This window comes from Thermobia domestica, chromosome 13 (assembly GCF_964235325.1).
Source record: "Thermobia domestica chromosome 13, izTheDome1.hap1.1, whole genome shotgun sequence".
Taxonomy (NCBI): domain Eukaryota; kingdom Metazoa; phylum Arthropoda; class Insecta; order Zygentoma; family Lepismatidae; genus Thermobia; species Thermobia domestica.
In genome coordinates this window covers 169,072,176-169,092,410 of record NC_137466.1, presented here as the reverse complement: position 1 = coordinate 169,092,410, position 20,235 = coordinate 169,072,176, and the positions used below count along the sequence as shown (strand labels likewise).

The following is a 20,235-nucleotide window of genomic DNA, read 5'->3' as shown; positions in this document are numbered from 1 at the left end:
TTTATAGCTATGATTGTGCTGTCTTCTCTATCCTCCCTTTTACACCTAAAGAGAGAGACAGACTAGATCCTGATACCTTCTCCCATCCTTCCAAATAATTTGCAGAAGCTATCATTATTGCCACAATCAAGAATTTGATACAGCTTAGGTGGCATAAAATCTCTTTCTTCTCATTCATCTTCTCCCACATAAAACAATGAATGTAGGATTTAGTACAAGAAGACTCTGTTGATGATTGAGCACTTTTGCATGAAGAGCTTCTACTTAAAAAAAAAAAAAAAATCTAAAGAAGAGGGTTGAATATATATATATATATATATATATATATATATATATATATATATATATATATATATATATATACTGTCTTTCCTGCCAAGTAATTTCCAGAAGAAATTGAGAATTTCTTTCTTTCTTTTCGTTTGGAAACCATTCAAAAATAACAAGATTGTAAATCCGACTCAACGGGAAATTGCGTCCAGGTTTCGGCGCCAACTTATTCGTACAATTTGGTTGATATCAGATTTGCCAAAAATGGTATAAATGCTACCCTTCCCTGCATCGACATCGTATATATGTTGGTCTTTTGTCTCGATTTCTGTACTTCCTAACTTTTTTTGCCTGCTTTTCTTTTCTTCTGTGACTTATGATAGTACATAACTTAAAGAAATCTGAAACGAACTGTATTTTTTTAAAAAAATGCATTTAATGCATTTATTACTTATTTTTGTCTGCTGCAGCCTATTTTGAAAACAAAGGAGGTTGCACAATAAGTTATGAAAATTGGATTCTTGTAAAAAAAATAGTATGTAAATAAAAGTTTTCTTTTTTAAACAAAACCATTTGGTTAATTTTGTTTCTCAGACAAATGGAAATGTTGATATTGTGGAAGCAATACTGAAGAACTGATCAGTATTTTAGGTTGGTGGACAGCAATAAATCAAAACAGTGATGGAATAGCATTCTTAAGTAATCATGTATCGAACAAAATGACTCAGTTTTTGAACCGTCTGATAGTAGGCCTTACAAGGACTCCTGACGGTTATCATACGAAGAAAAATTTTTTTTCTCACGTGTATTTCTGTTTAAGGGATACCATAAACAACGTTGGACTCATGTTCACGTGGTCATAGGTTCGATTCCCGGCCGGTGCTTTCCAATTTTCGACGTCTACCCAGTGTCGTGAGGCAAACTGCGGAGTTACGTGAATGAAAGATGTGATGGCCACTAGGTCTAGAAAGCTCCTTGGTTAGTGACAGGGCAACGCAACACGCTGACCAACGCCCTCGTCACTAGGTTGGACGTAGTTAAGCCGGTCGCTGACAGATGGTGTTGTAGCAGCTCAGGCCTTCAAATGGGTTGTTACGCTAAGTGGTTTGGTATCAGGGTTAGCATATGTTCTCTTTTATCCTTACATGCCCTCTTTTTTTTAAGAGTTAACGCGTATTTTTATCCTATAATGAATTTGTCCCGGTTTTTCTATTAATTCGAGAAAAGTCGAAATAGTTCAGTCTCGATTCTTGCAAATGTTTGAACCAATTGATCTCAAAGCAAATGTATAATAGGAAAGTGCTCGCACGCTGTGCAAGATCAAGACAGCTACGATAACATAATTTACTCAGCAATAGCATCAGTGGATGCGTATAACGAAAATTGACGTTTGTTACTGAAAATATGTTTAAGAGGCCTCATCACTGCGAAATTAAAATACCGCTAATTTTACAGTAATTATGTGATATCTTCAAATAGATATAAGGTAATTGAAAAGTGGAACAAGACCTCCCTAGACAGTATTATTTTGCGTGAAATACCGTTATCACTACTCATTTATCTGCTTTCGATTTCCAGCCGTTTAGAAAATCGGCATTTATTTTCGCGTTTCTAAATAACAGCAAACGAAAAGCTACTAGGTGACTCGTGAAAACGGTACCTCATGCAAAATAACATCGTCTAGGGAGGTCTTGATCCACTTTTCGATTATCTTTTATCTATTTGAAGATATCACATAATTACTGTAAAATTAGCGGTATTTTAATTTCGCAGTGATAGAGACTCTTAAACTTGTGTAAAGCAGTAAAGAAAATGTTACTCAAAAGATAAATGGTACGGACCACTGCATTAAACCTTCTTTCTCTCTCACTTCTAAATCATATTATGCTTTAGTTAACAGGAAAACATTTAATTACGAAATATGAACTAAATAATAATAATAAGCTTTTTCGGAAAATTTTTTGTATCACCCTCAAGAGTAAACTACCCTTTGTGAATGCAAAATGATTTATGCTATATTGTAGAATCGTTAACGAAATATTTATTTACGAAATACGAATAAAATTGCCTGAACAGTTATTGTTCGTAAAACACTCGCACTCAAAAGTAAGACAGCCTTTGTGGACTTTTACATAGCTAGTGTATTACGCTATAGTATTGATTTGTTAAAACGAACATTGACAAAATTGTCTGAGCTGTTATTTAGTAAATCGTCCTTTAAAAAAAAAAAATGTGAAGACTTTAATGAAAACTGATTTATAAGTTAGCACATTGTAGGTTTGTTAATTGAACATTTATTTATAAAACATGAACAAAAATGTCTGAGTAGTTTTTGACAAAATAATCCGAAAAAAATCACCCCAAGAATAAATTATCACTTCTAGATGTTATGGTTAGTAAAACATTGATTTATGCTCGTAAAAAAATCGTTAGGGTCGTTTTCCAGAAAATAGCAATTTTTATTTTCATTCTTCATTAAATTACTCTTGCATTTGACGGTAAGAGCTTGGGCTTCCTCGGAGTACTCCCGTTTCCTCCCACATTTTTGTTCTACCAGTTTTTCCACCAACATTCACTTGCCTTAATCATCTTTATCCATCTCCCTTAGCCTAAAGGGTATAATAGTGGCATGTAAGCTTGAAAGATGTTTTTTCATTTTTTTTTTATTCGAAGAAAATTCGGAACACACCGCCTCCTGAAGAATCTAATAAAAAGCTTAAGTTTAGACTTTGATCCAAATATATTGAGTGGCATGCCCTCTAGGTGAGTTCACATCAAGATAAACTGATGAACAGATCGACAGAGATCGAAAACTCACTCTTTCGGTAAGTAGAAGCCATGTGAAACGTGTAAAACTCGTTAAAATCTAGAATTCGATTATTATTATTATTATTATTATTATTATTATTATTATTATTATTATTATTATTATTATTATTATTATTATTATTATTATTATTATTATTATTATTTGAAGATCGCCATACTTTCTTCTCTCCTATTATCGCTGGGAACTAATAAAATAGCATGTATACTTGTTCACATTTCGTAATTAAATTATTTGTCCTTTTTTCAACTTCATGAAATATTGAAATTCTACACTGGATGTATTTAACTAGTGCCGGTTTTTAAATCAGCATGGGAGCTCCCTCATGACGTAAGCACCTTTGGCGTGGAAGTCCCGAATTCGATTCCCGGCGGCAGTACATGTGGTTCGGATCCCACGTTAAACTGTAGGTATTATATAGCCTTGCTGCTGAAAGGGATGCTAAACTCAAAGTTACATCACGTTACATCAAACCAGCATGGTCAATACATCAAACATGGAGATGCTACACGGCCAATCACGTACAGAGGGGCGGAGTGATACACTTTCCCGTTTCTGTACATCTGATACACAGTCGTTCTTTCAGAAAAAATGTTCCAGGGGGGCACACTTAGTATTCCGGGGGGAACTGCTGGTACTTTTCTATTTATTATTATATTGTAGACGTATCATTTTGGTCTCCTCCGGGGGGCACTCTCAGAGCTCCGGAGGGCAGTGCCCCCCAAAAAAATAAAGGTCTGGAAGAAACACTGTTGATACAGTTCTTAGTATCGAGTTCATATAGTTATTATTCGTAGCTGTTTTATAACCCTCACATTTCTTTCTGTACAGTAAGTATTCCACACGATTTTTTAAAAATTTACTCAAAATACGGCATTATTCTTTTTACTATACATAGATACACACAACAGGACATTAATAATTGCCATATAAGATATGGAAAACATGAAAAGTATGCTGGGAGAAATATTCACCTCATATATTCTTGACTTCGTAAACTTCTATTCGTCCAAATACCTTTTGTGAATAGAATCAAGCAAAATATTAAATGATACCAAACGAAAATGTAAAAAGAAAAGAAAAGAAAATATCATCACAATGTACAAACGGTTCTTCTTGGAAATCTAGTTATTGTTTTCAGAAATGAAGCTCTAAGCTTTTTCTCTGCGTCTTTTTCCCTTTACAAATCTTATTATTCTAAATTAGAAAATTGTTTTTACAAGAGATTCTTTACCTCATCAATCTTCAGTCTTTCATTTCGTTGCCCCAGCAGCCAGAAAAGAGGAACAAGAAAAGAAAAAAAAGAGAACGTTTTCAATCAGCGGAAGATTGAAATTTCTAAATTAATTTCTCCTTTTCTTTTTCGGTTGAAAAGGCAAAAAAAAAAAAAAAAAAAAAAAAAAAAAGTAATCATTTACTTAAAGTAAAACAAAAAGAAAGAAATCTTCTTGTCCGTTTCTATAGATACACGTTTCTTTAGAAAATAAAATTTTTCATAAAAGTCAAAAATTAATTATAAAAACCATTGATACTATAATAGCCTTTAGAAACAGATTTAGAAACAATACAGTAAAAACAAGATCCTAAGACCAATATTCTGACCCAAGAGAAACGGGAATGGTTAATGGTGGCAACTTCATAACGAGGAACTACATAATTTATATCGTTTACCAAACATTTTTAGGGTCATCAAATCTAAGAAGCTTAGGTGGGCAAGTTATGTGGCCAGAATGGAAGAAAGTAGGAACGCTTTCAAAGTTTTAACTGGAAATCTAATCGGAAAACGACCGTTAGGAAGACCTAGGCGCAGATGGGAGGGCAACGTTAAGATGGATCTCGCAGAAATAGAAATTTAAAGTATTAACTGCGTCCAGTTCGCTAAAGCTAGAAGTCAGTGGAGAGTTTTGTGAACGCGTCATTGAACCTCCGGATTATAACAGAACATGATAAGGTGAAATCCATACAGCCTTAAAGTCCATGAACCGGCTACGGGGAAACAGCCAGATGATTTTTAGCTGTGTGATGTGTGGTCAGCATTGTGTCTATTATGTTTCTTTTCCTCGTTTCTGGACGGGCATTTGTCTATCTCCTAATGAGAAACAAAAACTTCCCGATTGCCCTTGACATCGGATACTACTGGGAATTAAACCCGGACCACGTGTAATGAAAGGACACGCGCTACTATTGCACATTGTAATATTGTAACAAATAAGTCAAGGCCGCATTTTCCAATAATCCTCATAGACCTGGGTCTAGTTCAGTACTTTGCACGGAACGATATCTTCTTATTACTCTTTCTTTTAGTTGCAAAGTATGGTCTACTACTAACGCTGTTTGGTTACAATCCAAATTTAAAAGATTGTCGAAATTTTTCTGCAAGTGCATTCCTTTGTTCACCAAAAGCAAGAAAGACGATATTGAAAAAAGAACAAAAAACTAGTCAAATGGACTATGATAAATTAAGGTCCACCGATTTTTTTAAACTAGAAAGTTAATACAGTAGTATATTTAATGATATAATAGATACAAAGTAAGAAAGAAACTTTTACAGTACAGAATCTTAGCTAACAAACTGAAAAACACACGCCATATTAATAGTTTCCTAGTTTGTATCTCATACCTAAGATATCTCGTAAGAACTGAAAGCGTTCGAAATTTGGGATGGCAAAGAATGAAGAAATATGGCTACACTGGAAACGTTCGAAATGTAGGATTATGACGAATTAAGTAAATTAGCAAGACTGGAAACATTCGAAATGTGAGATCGCAAAGAATGAAGAATTTTAGTTTAACTGGAAGCGTTCGAAATGTGGGATTGTGAAGAATGAAAAAATTTAGCTAGACTGGAAGTGTTCGAAATGTGACATGGAAAAGAATGAAGAAATTTAGCTAAACTGGAAACGTTCGTAATGTATAAGAAAAAAAATAAATTGATTACAATATATTTTTTTAAAATAATAATTACTTAGCATGCCATAGAAGTGGAATGTAAAATAGGGAGAGAAGAAAATTTCACATAAACAATATTAAAGAAAGTAATGCTTACATTCAATTGGTAGGATTAAAAGAAAATTGTAGAGTATGAAAATTTCTCAGATTGCGATAAATTCTGCTCTAGTTCATCTGTAATATACTGTATTTGTAGAAAATCACTAAACTTATTGTATATATAAACTAGCTGAACCTACGCTCTCTACACAGCGCATCATTCACATGAGCACGAATCTTCTTCTCATTCCTCACAACATCTTTACATGTCCTTTTACAGACACAAGTGAAGGATGTCTTTATAAAAACCGGCAAGGAGTATTACGGAGAGATCTTTTTTCGATTAGGCTATTTTTTCAATATCTCGCATCGTGTGCAAAATTGAACCTTCTTGCGGTTGGAGTTTCAAATTCATGTATGATCAGTGTTTTCTTCCTTCTTGTATGCAGTATGTAACAAGCAAATACATTACACACACAATTAATAATAATGTCCATGAATAGGGCCTATATGGTATTCATTGGGCGAAACACTCCAAACTATAAAGATTCATCTTAGATCGGAGCAATGGTTATCCTTCGTTTTTCATTATCATTTGGCCATGAAACAAACGCCGGAGATATACTAACCCCGTATACAAATTTGTGGTGTTGGAATGAATAACTCGTAGGATATGATACTTTTTTAAAAAATTTTCAATACTTCCAGTGTACCCCTAAAATATGTAATAAAGAAATAACGGCCATTAAATAAATCAATTAGGAATGGACAATCTACACAAAATTTGGAACGGACAAGCGAAAACGGCACATTTCTAGCACTTGTGGTTTCCGAGATCTCATTGTCGAAAGGATTGGAGACAAACATATAAACTTCTCTTTGAAGACAAACCTATAAACTTTTCTTGAGAGACAAACACATAAACCTAATATTTTAATATATAGATATATAAATTAGATTAAGGCGGAAAAGGGGATTGTTGAGTAATATGCTAAGCAAAACCATAGGTCATTTATTTACCTGTTTTGCTTCATAAATTTTTCTAAATAGAGTCCTGCTAGATCGTCATACATAGCAGCTCCTTGTGTAACGAATTTACTACGGTTTCTCTAAATCACAATCAGTTTAAATAAATAACAGCTATAACGCAAAACTTTTAATTAGGCATTAGTGATTTAAAGTGACAATGGGTGAATAAAAAAGCCGTAAGTCTGTCTATACGTTCAATTTTTAATTGCATTGCGTGAGCATTTCAGCTCGAATTCTGCTGACAGTATTGATTAATAGTTGCTACTCTGTGGCTTAATGGTGTTCATTAGTCATAATTAAGCAAAGTGCTTCTGATGAAATGTTACTTAATAATTTATTACAGAGTTAACTAATGCGTGTGGGTCTATGAACTGTTCATTTTACAGTTATCGTAGATTATTATCTGAATGATCTTAATCAAGAATTAAACTTATAGAATAATTTCCACGACAGCTATTTGTTCTCTGATTAACCACCGAAATAAGTAGAGAAAAAAATCGTGATTTTTTAAATCAATTTTTCATAGCGGAGTACAGGACAATCGAGAAACGGTATGCTTTAAATTAGTGAAACTTATACTGCAGAACAAAATTAAAATGACCATTCCTTATCACAATGTTTCTGAGCACGTCATAACTGATAGAAAATTTTTCGTAACAGGAATATTTAATAAGTATCGCAGTGTGGTTAACACCATTATCATCATGAAAATAAATTCTGTTACCACTGAAGGTCACTTCCCACAAAGTTGAAACTTCTCCATGCATTGCAAACTCTCCGTTTTATACTTTTCTTCTTTTACTTTCAATCAAGAACCCAAAAACATTTTTTTTTCTCCAAATAATGTTTTAATTGGCTTGATCAACTGTATTCTCAGTTATTTCCAAATAGCGTTATAATGAAACTGTAATATTACAATGAGTAGAAGACATCTGCATTTTGTGGAAGTATGACGAATCGTTTGTTCTATTAATGTTTGTTTCATTTTAAATTTCTTAAACGGACTTTGTAAGTAGACACTTAAAGGCTAAAGAGAAACTGCTCCATTTGGGTTTGCCAATCCACTAATTTAAAATAATTTGCCAAAAGTTGTTAATAGGAATTTTGAAACACCCTACATCCGACTCTAATCAATGTAAGAATTATAAACATAAGAACCTGATTGGTTACGTTCATTTTCAGGAACAACAAATTACACATACTTTCCCTGCATACATACTGTTGCAAAAATTGATATAAATAAAAGATATGAAGCCAGCCAACCGCTATGAACGATAAGTCTCTTTTATCATTTACCTACGTAGATATCATCTGCAACACAGCTACCGAAAGTGGAACACTTGGCGAAAGCAGAAAAACCCATTCTTCTTCATATTTTATGACTATACTTTACAGAAGAATAACGTTTCACTGCATGATGTAACACTCCATGATGAGGAGCTCACAGACAAAACTGAATGTATTGGCAGTTTCTACTATATGTACACAATAAAGGATTTAGTTCCGAGAAACAGAAAAAAAAATCTAATTAAATCAGAAGGGTGCAGAATTTTTGATTAAAGAATACCAGCACCACATATTTCACTTTAAATTTCTGAAACGATGCAATATCTTGTCAGTATTCTTGCTACTTTAGAAGACAAATATCTTATCTGCACTGCGTTTGGCGTAAGAAAATACAAATTACTTATCTGAAAAACATGGTAGGGTTTGCTAAATGAATAATTCACTACCTTTCACAAGTGAAACTTACATTTGAGAAAGTTTTAAATATGTTAATCATAGTCCTTCAAAGTGTGCACTTCTCGGCAACGTGGGCATATCCAACAAACCTTTTCATGTGTTAGCGGTCTACAGTGCATTTGTTTGTTATCTGACCACTAAAATCCTGGAGACAGCTAGAAGAATCCCAAGGGAAGAAATTCATTAGCGTCAAACCGTGGTGGCCACAGGAGCCCGCCGTCGTCGTTTTCCATAGCATGATTAATCTAGCACACTACAGAAACTCGCCAACTGATAAACTGTATTTCTGTTGCATATTAACATGAATGAACTGTCGATAATAACGTGACTCAAATTTACACAGCTGATGTTTTTAATGGTGCAGATAAACAACTGAGTTAAGTTACCAAATAGTTGTTTTAACTATTTACGAAACTCACCTTTTTTTTCTTTTGGATCGAAAGATCTAATAGATTTCAATCAAAAATTTTCTTATACGCCTTTATATCTGGAGAACTACAAACAGTGTAGCCAAACCCAAACTATCACTTAACTCCGTATGATATGCTTATTCCGTAGAAAATACGAAAATTTGATTTAGGGGCCGTTCAAAAATTTTTGACCCCTGATCCAAAAACTAATTATTGACCAAGATCGCAATCTTTTGATCCATTATTTTATCACTCCTAAAATTCTTGTTCTTTATAGTAGGCAGAAATCTTAGTAAAAAACTGTTCCATTTCAAAAAGTTAAATGAATGTAAAGTTCTCCATTAAAAACATAAATCTGCTAAAAAAAAAAAAAAAAAAAAAAAAAAAAACTAAAAACTAAAAAGAACATATATGTGTTTGTTTTTATGTTAAGATATTAAATGAATACAGTTTCACCGGAAATTTAAACCATATAGAAAATGGATCCGAATTCTCTAATTATGTAAATTATTTTCATATGTTTTTAAAAGTCTTTCTTCACACTGAAAAGGTCATTAATCTCATTTACTGTTAAAATACAAAACATGCTCGCTTAAGCAGCCCCCCAACAAAAACGTAAACACGTTAAACAACTCTTGTTCTATGTACTGTATGGAAAGCATTATTTCTTGTTTTAACATAGTCATAAATATTTCACGTATACCAAGGAAAGTAATGAGAAAATAAAAGCTTTTTTAAAAAATCTAAAATAAGTAGAATTCAGATAAATGTGACAGGAAGACCAAACAAAAGAATTATTGCTTCATTTATATTATTTACGTTAGGACATTCAATGGAGACTCTTTACTCGTAATGGTAAATGAACAGCCAGTGGGGTTGGTTAAAATTAGTCTGTGAAATGCACATCAACATTCATATACTATAAAGTATTTTCAGAAAATATTACACCGTAACTTCATCTGATAGAACAAACTAGAATATTTCCGTAATTAGATATAATTTTGTGTTTTAAAGGATTTTACTAATAATATGGTGTTGCACATATACATATTTCTGACTTAGATGTGTATTGTATTTTTCTTCCGCGCGGAACATGTTACTTACTGCAGAATATATTCATTCAGATCATATTAGGGATGTAACCACGTAGAAAACTAATCACATTATCTCTTCTTCTTGGGTAGCGTAAAAAAGCAATTTGACTCCCAAGTGTATGTTTTATTTTCCATTTATATATGCATTGGTGAACGAAGGGTTTTCTTGGACACTGAAAATCTACTGACAAGGAACGGACAATAACCTGTCATCCGGACATCCGAATCAAACCTAGTCCATTCGATAAACATAACAAAGATATGTTCATGCACAAAAAATTAGATGCCATGGATAACGGAGTAAGTCCCTAGGGCCCATTAACTAACTCTATTAGTATAAATAAAATCGTAGACTCGCAGTGAAATAGCTATTGCGTTAACAGTGCTCATTGGAAAGTCATGGTTTATAGTTCATTCTCTTCAGCATGAAACAAGCTTTCCAGAGGTGCTATGTATTGGGGCCCATAACGTAATTGGACAGGGAAAATTGGAAGAATGTCGGGAAAATTTCCTACAGAAATCCCTCCGATTAACTTTGGACCCCTCTGGAGTGGCCCCAGGTAAAAGCATACAATGCAAATATATATCGAAAAATACTATAGCGGATAAGAAATGTCTGTACCAAGTTTTGTATCGATAGATGGAACAAATACGAGGGAAAAGCTTGTATACAAATACGTACACGCTTTCCTCTCATACCTATTCTATCTCTATATAGAAGATTTTTTTTTTTTTTTTTGAGTTCATGCAATACTCATTACTTCAAATACGAGAACATAATCTCGGTTATTCTACCAAAGGAAGTGTGCGAGTAAAATATACTTTAGTGTGATATTTTTGTACTTCTTGGGTCTTGTTACTGGTAGTGTCCCTTAATCAGTTAAAAATCTCTATTATGATTATGACTTAGGTCTATTATTGATCTCAATACGCTAAATTAATCTAAACTATTTCGTCTTCCAAAGTTCCATTGCAGGACCAATCAACTACGCAAAAACATTTTGAAGATGATATGCACAATATACACTGTACTTAAAACGTGTAGATTAAACATAATAATAATAATAATAATAATAATAATAATAATAATAATAATAATAATAATAATAATAATAATAATAATAATAATAATAATAATAATAATATCAAGATAACCGCTTACCTTGAGCTTATCCTGTCCTGTATCCGGGCTTGTGTCTTCGGTGGGTACCTGCGCTTGGCAGTAAAGCTGGCCATCCATCTGCTGCCGCCTGCAACGATAAGGGATTTAATGTTAAACAATACATCCCATACAGAATTAATGTTATGAAGGTAAGTAATAAATAAAACAATAAAAAGCAACAAATACGTATAATTTTAAGATCGATTCGACATACTAGAATGCGACAACGTAATATGAAATGACCTTAGGTAAACAGTTCTTGCTTTGTAATAAGGGAAAGCTCGGATTCAAATATCATGGCCTTCATCTTAATGGCTTATCAGAGGCTTTTCTTCAGTACCACAACGCGAATGCTACGATTGAACTTTTTAATGCAGCGATTTTTTTAAAGTGACGACACACTACTGGACCCCATGACACTGAGACACATTTAGGTTAGGTACTGTACTATTGATACATAGCTTATTATTAAAGATTTCAAGGTAAAAATAAAATGTGTCGTATAAAGTCCAGATGTATATGCCTCCTGTTCTGTATAAATTTATTTTTAATGCTGTAATTTCGCAACTCACCTGTTGGAAATAGCTGTTTTAATGCATAAGCTAAAATCGAACTCCTTTTCACATTTCGGGGGCTATGGTGGCTCATTGGTAAAGCGCTTGCTTCTGGTGTGTGGGATCTCTGGTTCGATCCCCGGTCAAGTTAAGTTGTGGTGGACAACATCGTGTACGTGAGTTTTCTCCGGGTACTCCGTTTCCTCTCAGATTCTCATTCCACCAATTCTTCCGTCATCATTCACTTGTCTAAGGGCATATTCGTGGGACGTTAAACTGAAAGGTTTTTCCTTCCACATTTCTTTCTCTTTTATTGCGAATGCTTTAATCACAAAATGACTGTCACTCATAATCTTATGTACACTCATGTCCAAAATTATCGTCGCATGTCTATAACTGTCTTCTTGTAAGAATATTATTTGATAATGATTTTCAGGGTGCTTTTAATACTGATACTATGTGCATAATCGGAAAACGTATATTTGTGATAAATTTCATAGGAAAAGAATTATAAATACGGAAATTATAATGAGTAAAACAAAATGCCACTAAATGAACAAGAAAGTTTTATTTTCGTTTTATTATTCTTATTTACTGCTCTTTTGACGTGAAATTTGCCACATACATGTCTTTGATGATTATACACATACTAACATTGTAAGAAATACCGGGCGAATTCGTTATCAAATTATATTCCTACAACAACATATTTATAGGCATGCGACAATAATTTTGGACATGAGTGTACGTAAAATTAAATAGAACTGAAGTTACATGTTAATTTTGCTTCCTAAATTATAGAAGTAATGCTATGTGAGATTTTTTCATTTACAGAATTTAGTTTTTCTTCTTTCTTCCTTTTTTTAACTTGCGTAAGTCGAGAATCGCAATTACCTTTTGTCACTACATCCACTAAGGAGCTGAGTAAATGGAAGTTGTGCTTGTTTCTGGGAAATTCTACCAAAAAAAAAGTTTTTGCTACAAGAACTTTAGTTAGTTTTGAGTGTTGCCTAACTCTAGAGCGTCCTTTTGTAGTAGCCTTTTGCATTCAGTTACTCATAGTTCTTGTTGAGATTTGAGAGCTAGAATGACTGAAAGCACTAGGTCGTCATACTAAGTAAATATTCAGCCAACAGTTCACAGTTCTGGGTAACAGAGCAAGTGAGTGTTTTATGCGAAGAGGGAGTACCTTAGTCGTAATCAACGAACAGAGAGAGAGAGAGAGAAAGAGAGAGAACTCTTGCCTCTTTCTGTAACCTTTGGGAGCGCGAGTTCACTTCGCAAACAACTCTTCGCAGAAGTGCGAAGACATGCAAACGCCGTGTTGAATCCATTGGGAACATTAGAGACAATATGAAAAGCGCGACCAAGTTACCACTTTCCACCCCATAAACAAATGTCAGCATTTCATCTGCATTATGGTTGAACTCGCCATATACGAAATACGAAATGCAAAACATCGCTGTCTCTGTTTATATAAATCATGAGTACAATAACTCTCAAGGGGATAAGTTCTACGAGAAAATTGTATGAGAGAATGTTTCAGCGCATGGCCGCTTGCAGAGGAAGCAAGGGGGCAGATGCCCCATCGACTTGTCGAAATGTGTTCAGTTCTTAGAAATAGGTGTCAAAATATAGTACTAATTTGTTCTCACATACGATAGTACTGAATCTATTTATATTAAATACTATAATGCTATAGCTTATTTACTATTGTTAATAATATATAAATATGTGCGTAAAAATTGTTGTTTTGTGTGATGTATTATGAACATGCATGTATCAAAGTGTGTGTGTGTGTGTGTGTACTTGCGACTATGCTTGTGTGTCAGTCTTTTGTCCTCCATGGAATTAGTCTTTTTCCTTCCCTTGGAATCAGTCTTTTGCCCTTCTTCGGGGGTCTTTGTTTCCGTGCTCTTTCCTCCTGATTATTATTTTTATTGTAGTTTCCTCTTTATTATTAGTAGTAGTAGTAGTTTCCTTCGAAGTTAAAAAAAAGAAAAACTGACACGAAGTTGCACCCATCGTCAATAGATGGAGCCATTTTCCCCGATTTTAATATTATTATACAGAACAACCAAGTCAATTTCAAAAGATGAAAGTCGAAACTTTTCTCGATGATTTCAATCACTAACCAAAGGATACTCTGTGCACTTTTAAATTATTGCTTTTCATTCCTTATTGAGATAATGTAATTATTGAAAAGGAACTGTGCCAACAAAGACACAAAATAATAATAATAATAATATTTTTAAAAGATATTTTCCTCTGATTATTGTAAAAGTGGTACTGTTGGTGCCGAAAGATAAAGAATCATTCTTTGTGGAATATATGTTTCAATATTTACCTCTTGAATTTGACTGCTGAATTATCTCTATATATAAATATGAAAGTAACTATGTGACTTAATATCTCTCGAATCACCCGACCAATCTCGATCAAATTCTCAATATAGATGAGGTTCAGGCCTGGGATGGATTTTGTCATTTCACATTGACAGCGCAACTTAGGGGAGGAAGAGGATATAAATGATCGAAAATTATCGATATTAATGTCGAATCCATGGTTTTCGGAGTCCCTGAGACGAACAGTGACGCTTCCGATGCCGTTTAAATCTAAATTCAGCCCACAATAGTAATATTTAATTTTTATTTATATAGATTACTTATTATTTTTTGATTTTTCATTATGTTTTCTTTGTTTCTATCGATTTGACAGCGCTTCAGTAATAATAAAAAGTGACATTAGCAGAATATATATATATATATATATAACTATTTTTTCTTATTTTAAAACGGCGAAGCAGGTAATTGACGCTAGTTATGAATATAATTGGTCTTTAAATTTTCATTGGAAAGAGAGGGGGACACGTAGTGCCATCTAATTCCTTCATATTCACCTTAATGGCCAGATTAATTATTCACACTATCTTCAAAAGTAGATCCGTGATATCTTGTTCACGTTTTTATTTGTTTGGATTGCAAGTTTTAACACAATATTTTTTCTCATTTTCTCAGAATAAAAACATGTCTGTCTGTTTTTTAAAATCTACTCTTGATTGAAACCAGGGTTAAAAGTGGATCTGAAAAGGTAGGGGGACGCATGAAGTCACGTTATCCCCGTACCTGTCTTTGCCCATAGTACTTTTTTTAGGCAGTGGAAGGACGCCATAGATACTCCTTGGAAGTATGGGAACGGCATCGCCCGTATTTCCCTTCACTTTTTACCCCTGATTGAGACTCAATTAACAATTTTCATTACACAACTTTCTGAACATTGCAATAAAGACATACTGGTTTAAAGAAATACATTGGGAATTGAACTTGCGACTACGTTCACACACACACACACACACACACACACAAAGTGCACTAACCACTAGACCAGAGTGGTAGGCACTGGATAATAATAACCAATAATAAACGCGATAACCATCAAAATGCTTTACAAATCAATTCTTTTCTAACGCATTTAAGTAACCAATAATGGTTCTTAATTCAAATTACTGAACATATCCATAATCACTGTAGCTTATGTTCTCGACTAATCTACAATTACGTTCCTCGGTTATAAAAACAATCGCACAACTACTTTAATTTTCTTTTTAAAATAATAATAATAATAATAATAATAATAATAATAATAATAATAATAATAATAATAATAATAATAATAATAATAATAACTTCTGACAGCATTACAAATCCTTAAATTTCATTTTTGGGATGCTTTCACAGATGCTACACATATTATAAGGGTTTTCACTTAATCCAATGCTTCCTTTTTCCGTTCCAGTCCAAGGATTAGCTACACGCAATAAAAAAAGGAACTTCCACTCAGAATTATATACATTTTCCTGGTTTCTTCTTCTGTTCTTACTGGTTATTTTTTTTTTATTATTATTTTTAACTGCAAGTATTGTTTTCGCTAGTTCCAAACGAAGAAAAGCAGTTTCGCATATTAGCACCTAACATATAAGAGATACAAAAGCTACACGAATATCGCTGTTAACCAAGGTCTATGTTGCCATTTACCACACTCTACTAAAGGTGCTGTGCAGTGTGCACTGTCAAAACGAGTTTCTACGTATTTCTTACGTTATGTGATTTCACCAGCTTACCCCTGCCTGATTTCAATCCTAGTCTATAGAGATAATTCTCAACTTAAAAAAAAAAAAATAAATAAATAAATAAATAAAAATAAAAATAAGAAGTTATCCTGAAATATCTGTTTAAAGTTGAGTTGATTTCACTCGTCCTCGAGTCTAATCCAAGTAATAGACTTGCATTGAGAAGTTTCAAAGAAAATCACATAATAATGTTTCAAAATCGAATTTTTAAACGAATCATATCATACAAAATTATTTTATCACATCATGTATATGCAAAAACTACCAACGCTGGGGTTGAACTTATCCTTATTCTCCCCCAATTGTGCCCCCACACCCAACCAATGATCAGCAATCCTTAAAGAAAATGTATCTAGATGCAAAACTAGATATTTCGTAGCCCTGGCCCACATACTTCTGCTATAGACTTGTATCTAAATGCCATTAGCTATTTAGAATTTTTATTTTTTAAAACAGAATAAGTAAACAACGCATGAATCTGGAAATAATCTTGAACCTAAGCTTTATATATCTGTTATTTACAATCCTAGAACTGCCTATCGCGTAACCTCCGGTAGAAGAAAGATTATCGATAGAAGATACCGTAACTACCGTGCAGAATAAAAACATAGGCACACATGATTGATGTGAACGTCGCTACAACGACGATTCAACGTTTCTTTAATTGAAAACATGCAACAATCGATAGTTTAATAATAATAATAATAATAATAATAATAATAATAATAATAATAATAATAATAATAATAAAACACTGAATTAAGAAATACCTATTCATTAGTCAATCTACTTTTAAGAGCAGTTTATAAAATGTTTTAAATTCCACTCCTCCCGGAAGTGCTCGAGGAAAGATAATATCTAACATATATTAGCCTATACGCACATTTATGAAAAATGAATCAGAGCTAACGTAAATGGACATGAGAAATGCGCCGCTAACAATTAGCGTTAAGCAAGTCAATCTTAACTTTCTTTTACAGCACGATCTGTCTAACATATCAAATACAGTAATCACTGCTTTTGATTACTTTCGTTTCCATATAAATCAAAACCTTGGAAGTACCACACACGTTCCTGTACAAGGGCTTCAGAAAGAAAAAGGCGTTGCTATTTGTGAATAAAGTAATCTAAGTTTTTATAAACCACACACTGAGTACTTTTTTTTTTTTTTTTTTTTGTTAGAACAAGGCTTAAAATAATTATTACTTTTGTATCACTACACGAGGAGTTGATGAAGTGCAACATAATCAAGGTAAAGTGAAATCTACTTAATCTATCAAGCATAAAATGCCTGACACACTCGCAGCGTTTCTATCGCACACGAAGGCTACCATTAGATTGTAATTCCTGCACCTAATCATCATTAGTTAGTTGTCAAACTAACTACAAACAACATAAAATCTATTTACACACGAGACCGATGTAAAATACCAAATGAAATAATACAAAGACACTACACTTAGGCAATATTCTGTATTATTTTCTTAATGCATATTCCTCGGGTAAATAGATTCTTTCGCATAAAGACAATACTAAATTTTGTATACTGTGTTTTGAATTCTTGCTCACACTGAACAGATATACGAATTCGTAATGCGGCTAAACATTTCAGTTTCGCGATATTAGTATCACAATAAACATATATTTTAAAAGACTTGTTTAGTAATTATTCCGTAGTTTTCTAATATCCAGTAAGTATACGACTGTCAGGGTCGTAATTTGTGAGGGGACAACTGCCTTGATTTAAGCTCCTCCGTTGTTCCACTTCAATATGAAATTTTCTTACTTCATATGATACGATACGAACATGAACGTATAAATGAAGCACTGAATAGATTCAGAAAATGCCCCCAAACAACAAGAAACATATCTTTAATGAAGTGAAAATGTGATCTGAGCCCATTTCAGCAAAATGTCTACTATAACGACCCAGAAATACACATTTCTTAAGGCTTTAAGTTATATCAAATATTGACCGCTCAATTTAACTTGTGAAGCACGGAATGGGCCGACAATACCATTTCAAAAAGAACTTAAAAAATTTTAAATGTATCATCTGAACAAAATATATTTCCTTAAAATTAAGCATATATGTAATCCGAGCCCTACTTCAGCAAAACGCTAACTGGGGCCCCTAGAAGTAATAAATTTGTTGGATAAGGTTTAAATTCTAAGGGAAGCAAATTTTACATTTCATATTTTAATAAGGGGAACCAACGTCACGTTTTTCTATGGGGTTCAAATATTAATGCATACCGCCCCAAAAAATCTTCAAATTACGGCTCTGGTGACCGTATAATAAAGAAACAGAATTAAGAACAGAAATCAATCACACCCTACTCTTTTCATTGACAATGTTCTCTTAGACCCATATTTATTGGTTGGTTGGAGTTTAGCGTCCCTTTTAGTACCGAGCCCACATGAGGCGTTAATTTAAGGCAGAATCCGAACCACCGTAAAGCGTTCAACGTTCAAGAATCTTCCACCAGGAATCGAACACAGCACACCGTGCGCGCTAGCTAATGTACGAATAGGGAAAGTTAGAGTCATGTTTACTTGAGAACCAATGAGTACGAAAATATGATGGATTATGGATTACGCATAATGAGAGTGGTGGAATTATAGTACACGATTCTTCTTGGTAATATAAATAAATTCAGAGATGAATAATTATAGTTTTCAAGATACAACAGTTTGGAATTCTACAAGCAACATTACTTGGAGTAAATCATGAGATGTATGTCTTTATAGGTCAATTTGTCATAAATAATTGTATTTACTATCCATTGCATTGTGTCTTTTAATTGACGTAACATGATCAATTCATGAAGATGCGTAATCTCTGTTATGTAACTTATTATATCCTGTTGTTTGACATTTGTCAGTTCAGAATGAGCATTATTTCCTCTGTTGGATTGCTACATATTATTATGCAACATTGATGTTAGTGATGTAGCTTGTTTGAAGATACGATATGACCAGATCAGATACAGATGAGATGTTCTCCCAAATATTAAAAATTCACCAGAATTTAGGATGGATTGAAGGAGAACAAGGAAGACTTAGATACTTTTTTTTTTTTAAAGTGTGGTGTGCTTAATCGCTTGATCTGTTTTCACATGGTCTTTCTTTCTTGATACAGTCCAGATACTCAGATCCTTATATTCGATGTGTGATTTTTCCTTCTATTTTTCCTCCCAGTAGTGTTCAATACATAAGTGGCCAATAATGTTGTTTCTTCTCTAAACAGTAATCAAAATGCATCGGTTTCCAAATGTTAATTTTAAAACATTTGTCAACTTTCTCTTTTGTTCAGAAATCGTATATATAGTCTTAGCTTCTATCATCACATTTCAGGCACTTCTTATTGTTCTGGAAATACTAAGCTAAGTACAGATCAAAATATCACCCGGAAATAAGATTTCGTCTTCAATACGCATCAGGACACTTTTCCATTCCCATTATACTAACATGTTATTATGTATGGTACTTTCATTCACTGTATTGTACTGTCAAAATTTTGTTTAATTTACTCTAAAAACGAATTACAGGTGACCAACACTCTAATACAATGAACTTTGTACGAGTATTTGATTTTTGAATAACAGTAAATGAGTATATCTTTTTGTATGTAATCAAAACGCAAAGTTCCCTCGTCATCATCATCATCACATATTGGCAAAGCAACAAAAGACAGTGAGTTATTTCATTTTAGTTTTGCATAAGTATTCGCAGCATACACCACAACAAGTAATCTTTTAAGCGTTTTTGGTTTGTACATACTATACCCTATAACACAAACAGTGGATTACTGGGAGGAGCAGTTAGTGTGTCTGTTCTCCTTCTTGAGTCCGACATCAACAATTCATTTCATTTCGAGTAATGACGAGAGCGGAAATTAATTCGCATCCCAGCCAGCAGCAACACAAACATCAACTCTACCGCCGGCACTTCAAAAGTTTCTGCGATTTTCACTTTGAAGTAGAAGCCCTAGCATCATCACAAACAACTAATGAGAAAAGATTTGCA

At 33.4% G+C, this 20,235-nt stretch overlaps 1 protein-coding gene across 5 annotated transcripts in view; it reads right to left on the bottom strand.

Moving 5' to 3' along the window:
- RapGAP1 (Rap GTPase activating protein 1) overlaps positions 1 to 20,235 on the bottom strand; it is a 651,202-nt gene that overhangs the window by 191,536 nt on the left and 439,431 nt on the right. For all 5 annotated transcript variants that reach the window (XM_081736845.1, XM_081736842.1, XM_081736843.1 and 2 more), the window contains one exon: positions 11,524 to 11,611. In XM_081736845.1, the coding sequence (XP_081592971.1) occupies positions 11,524 to 11,611 (88 nt within the window). The remainder of the gene's footprint in view (positions 1 to 11,523; positions 11,612 to 20,235) is intronic.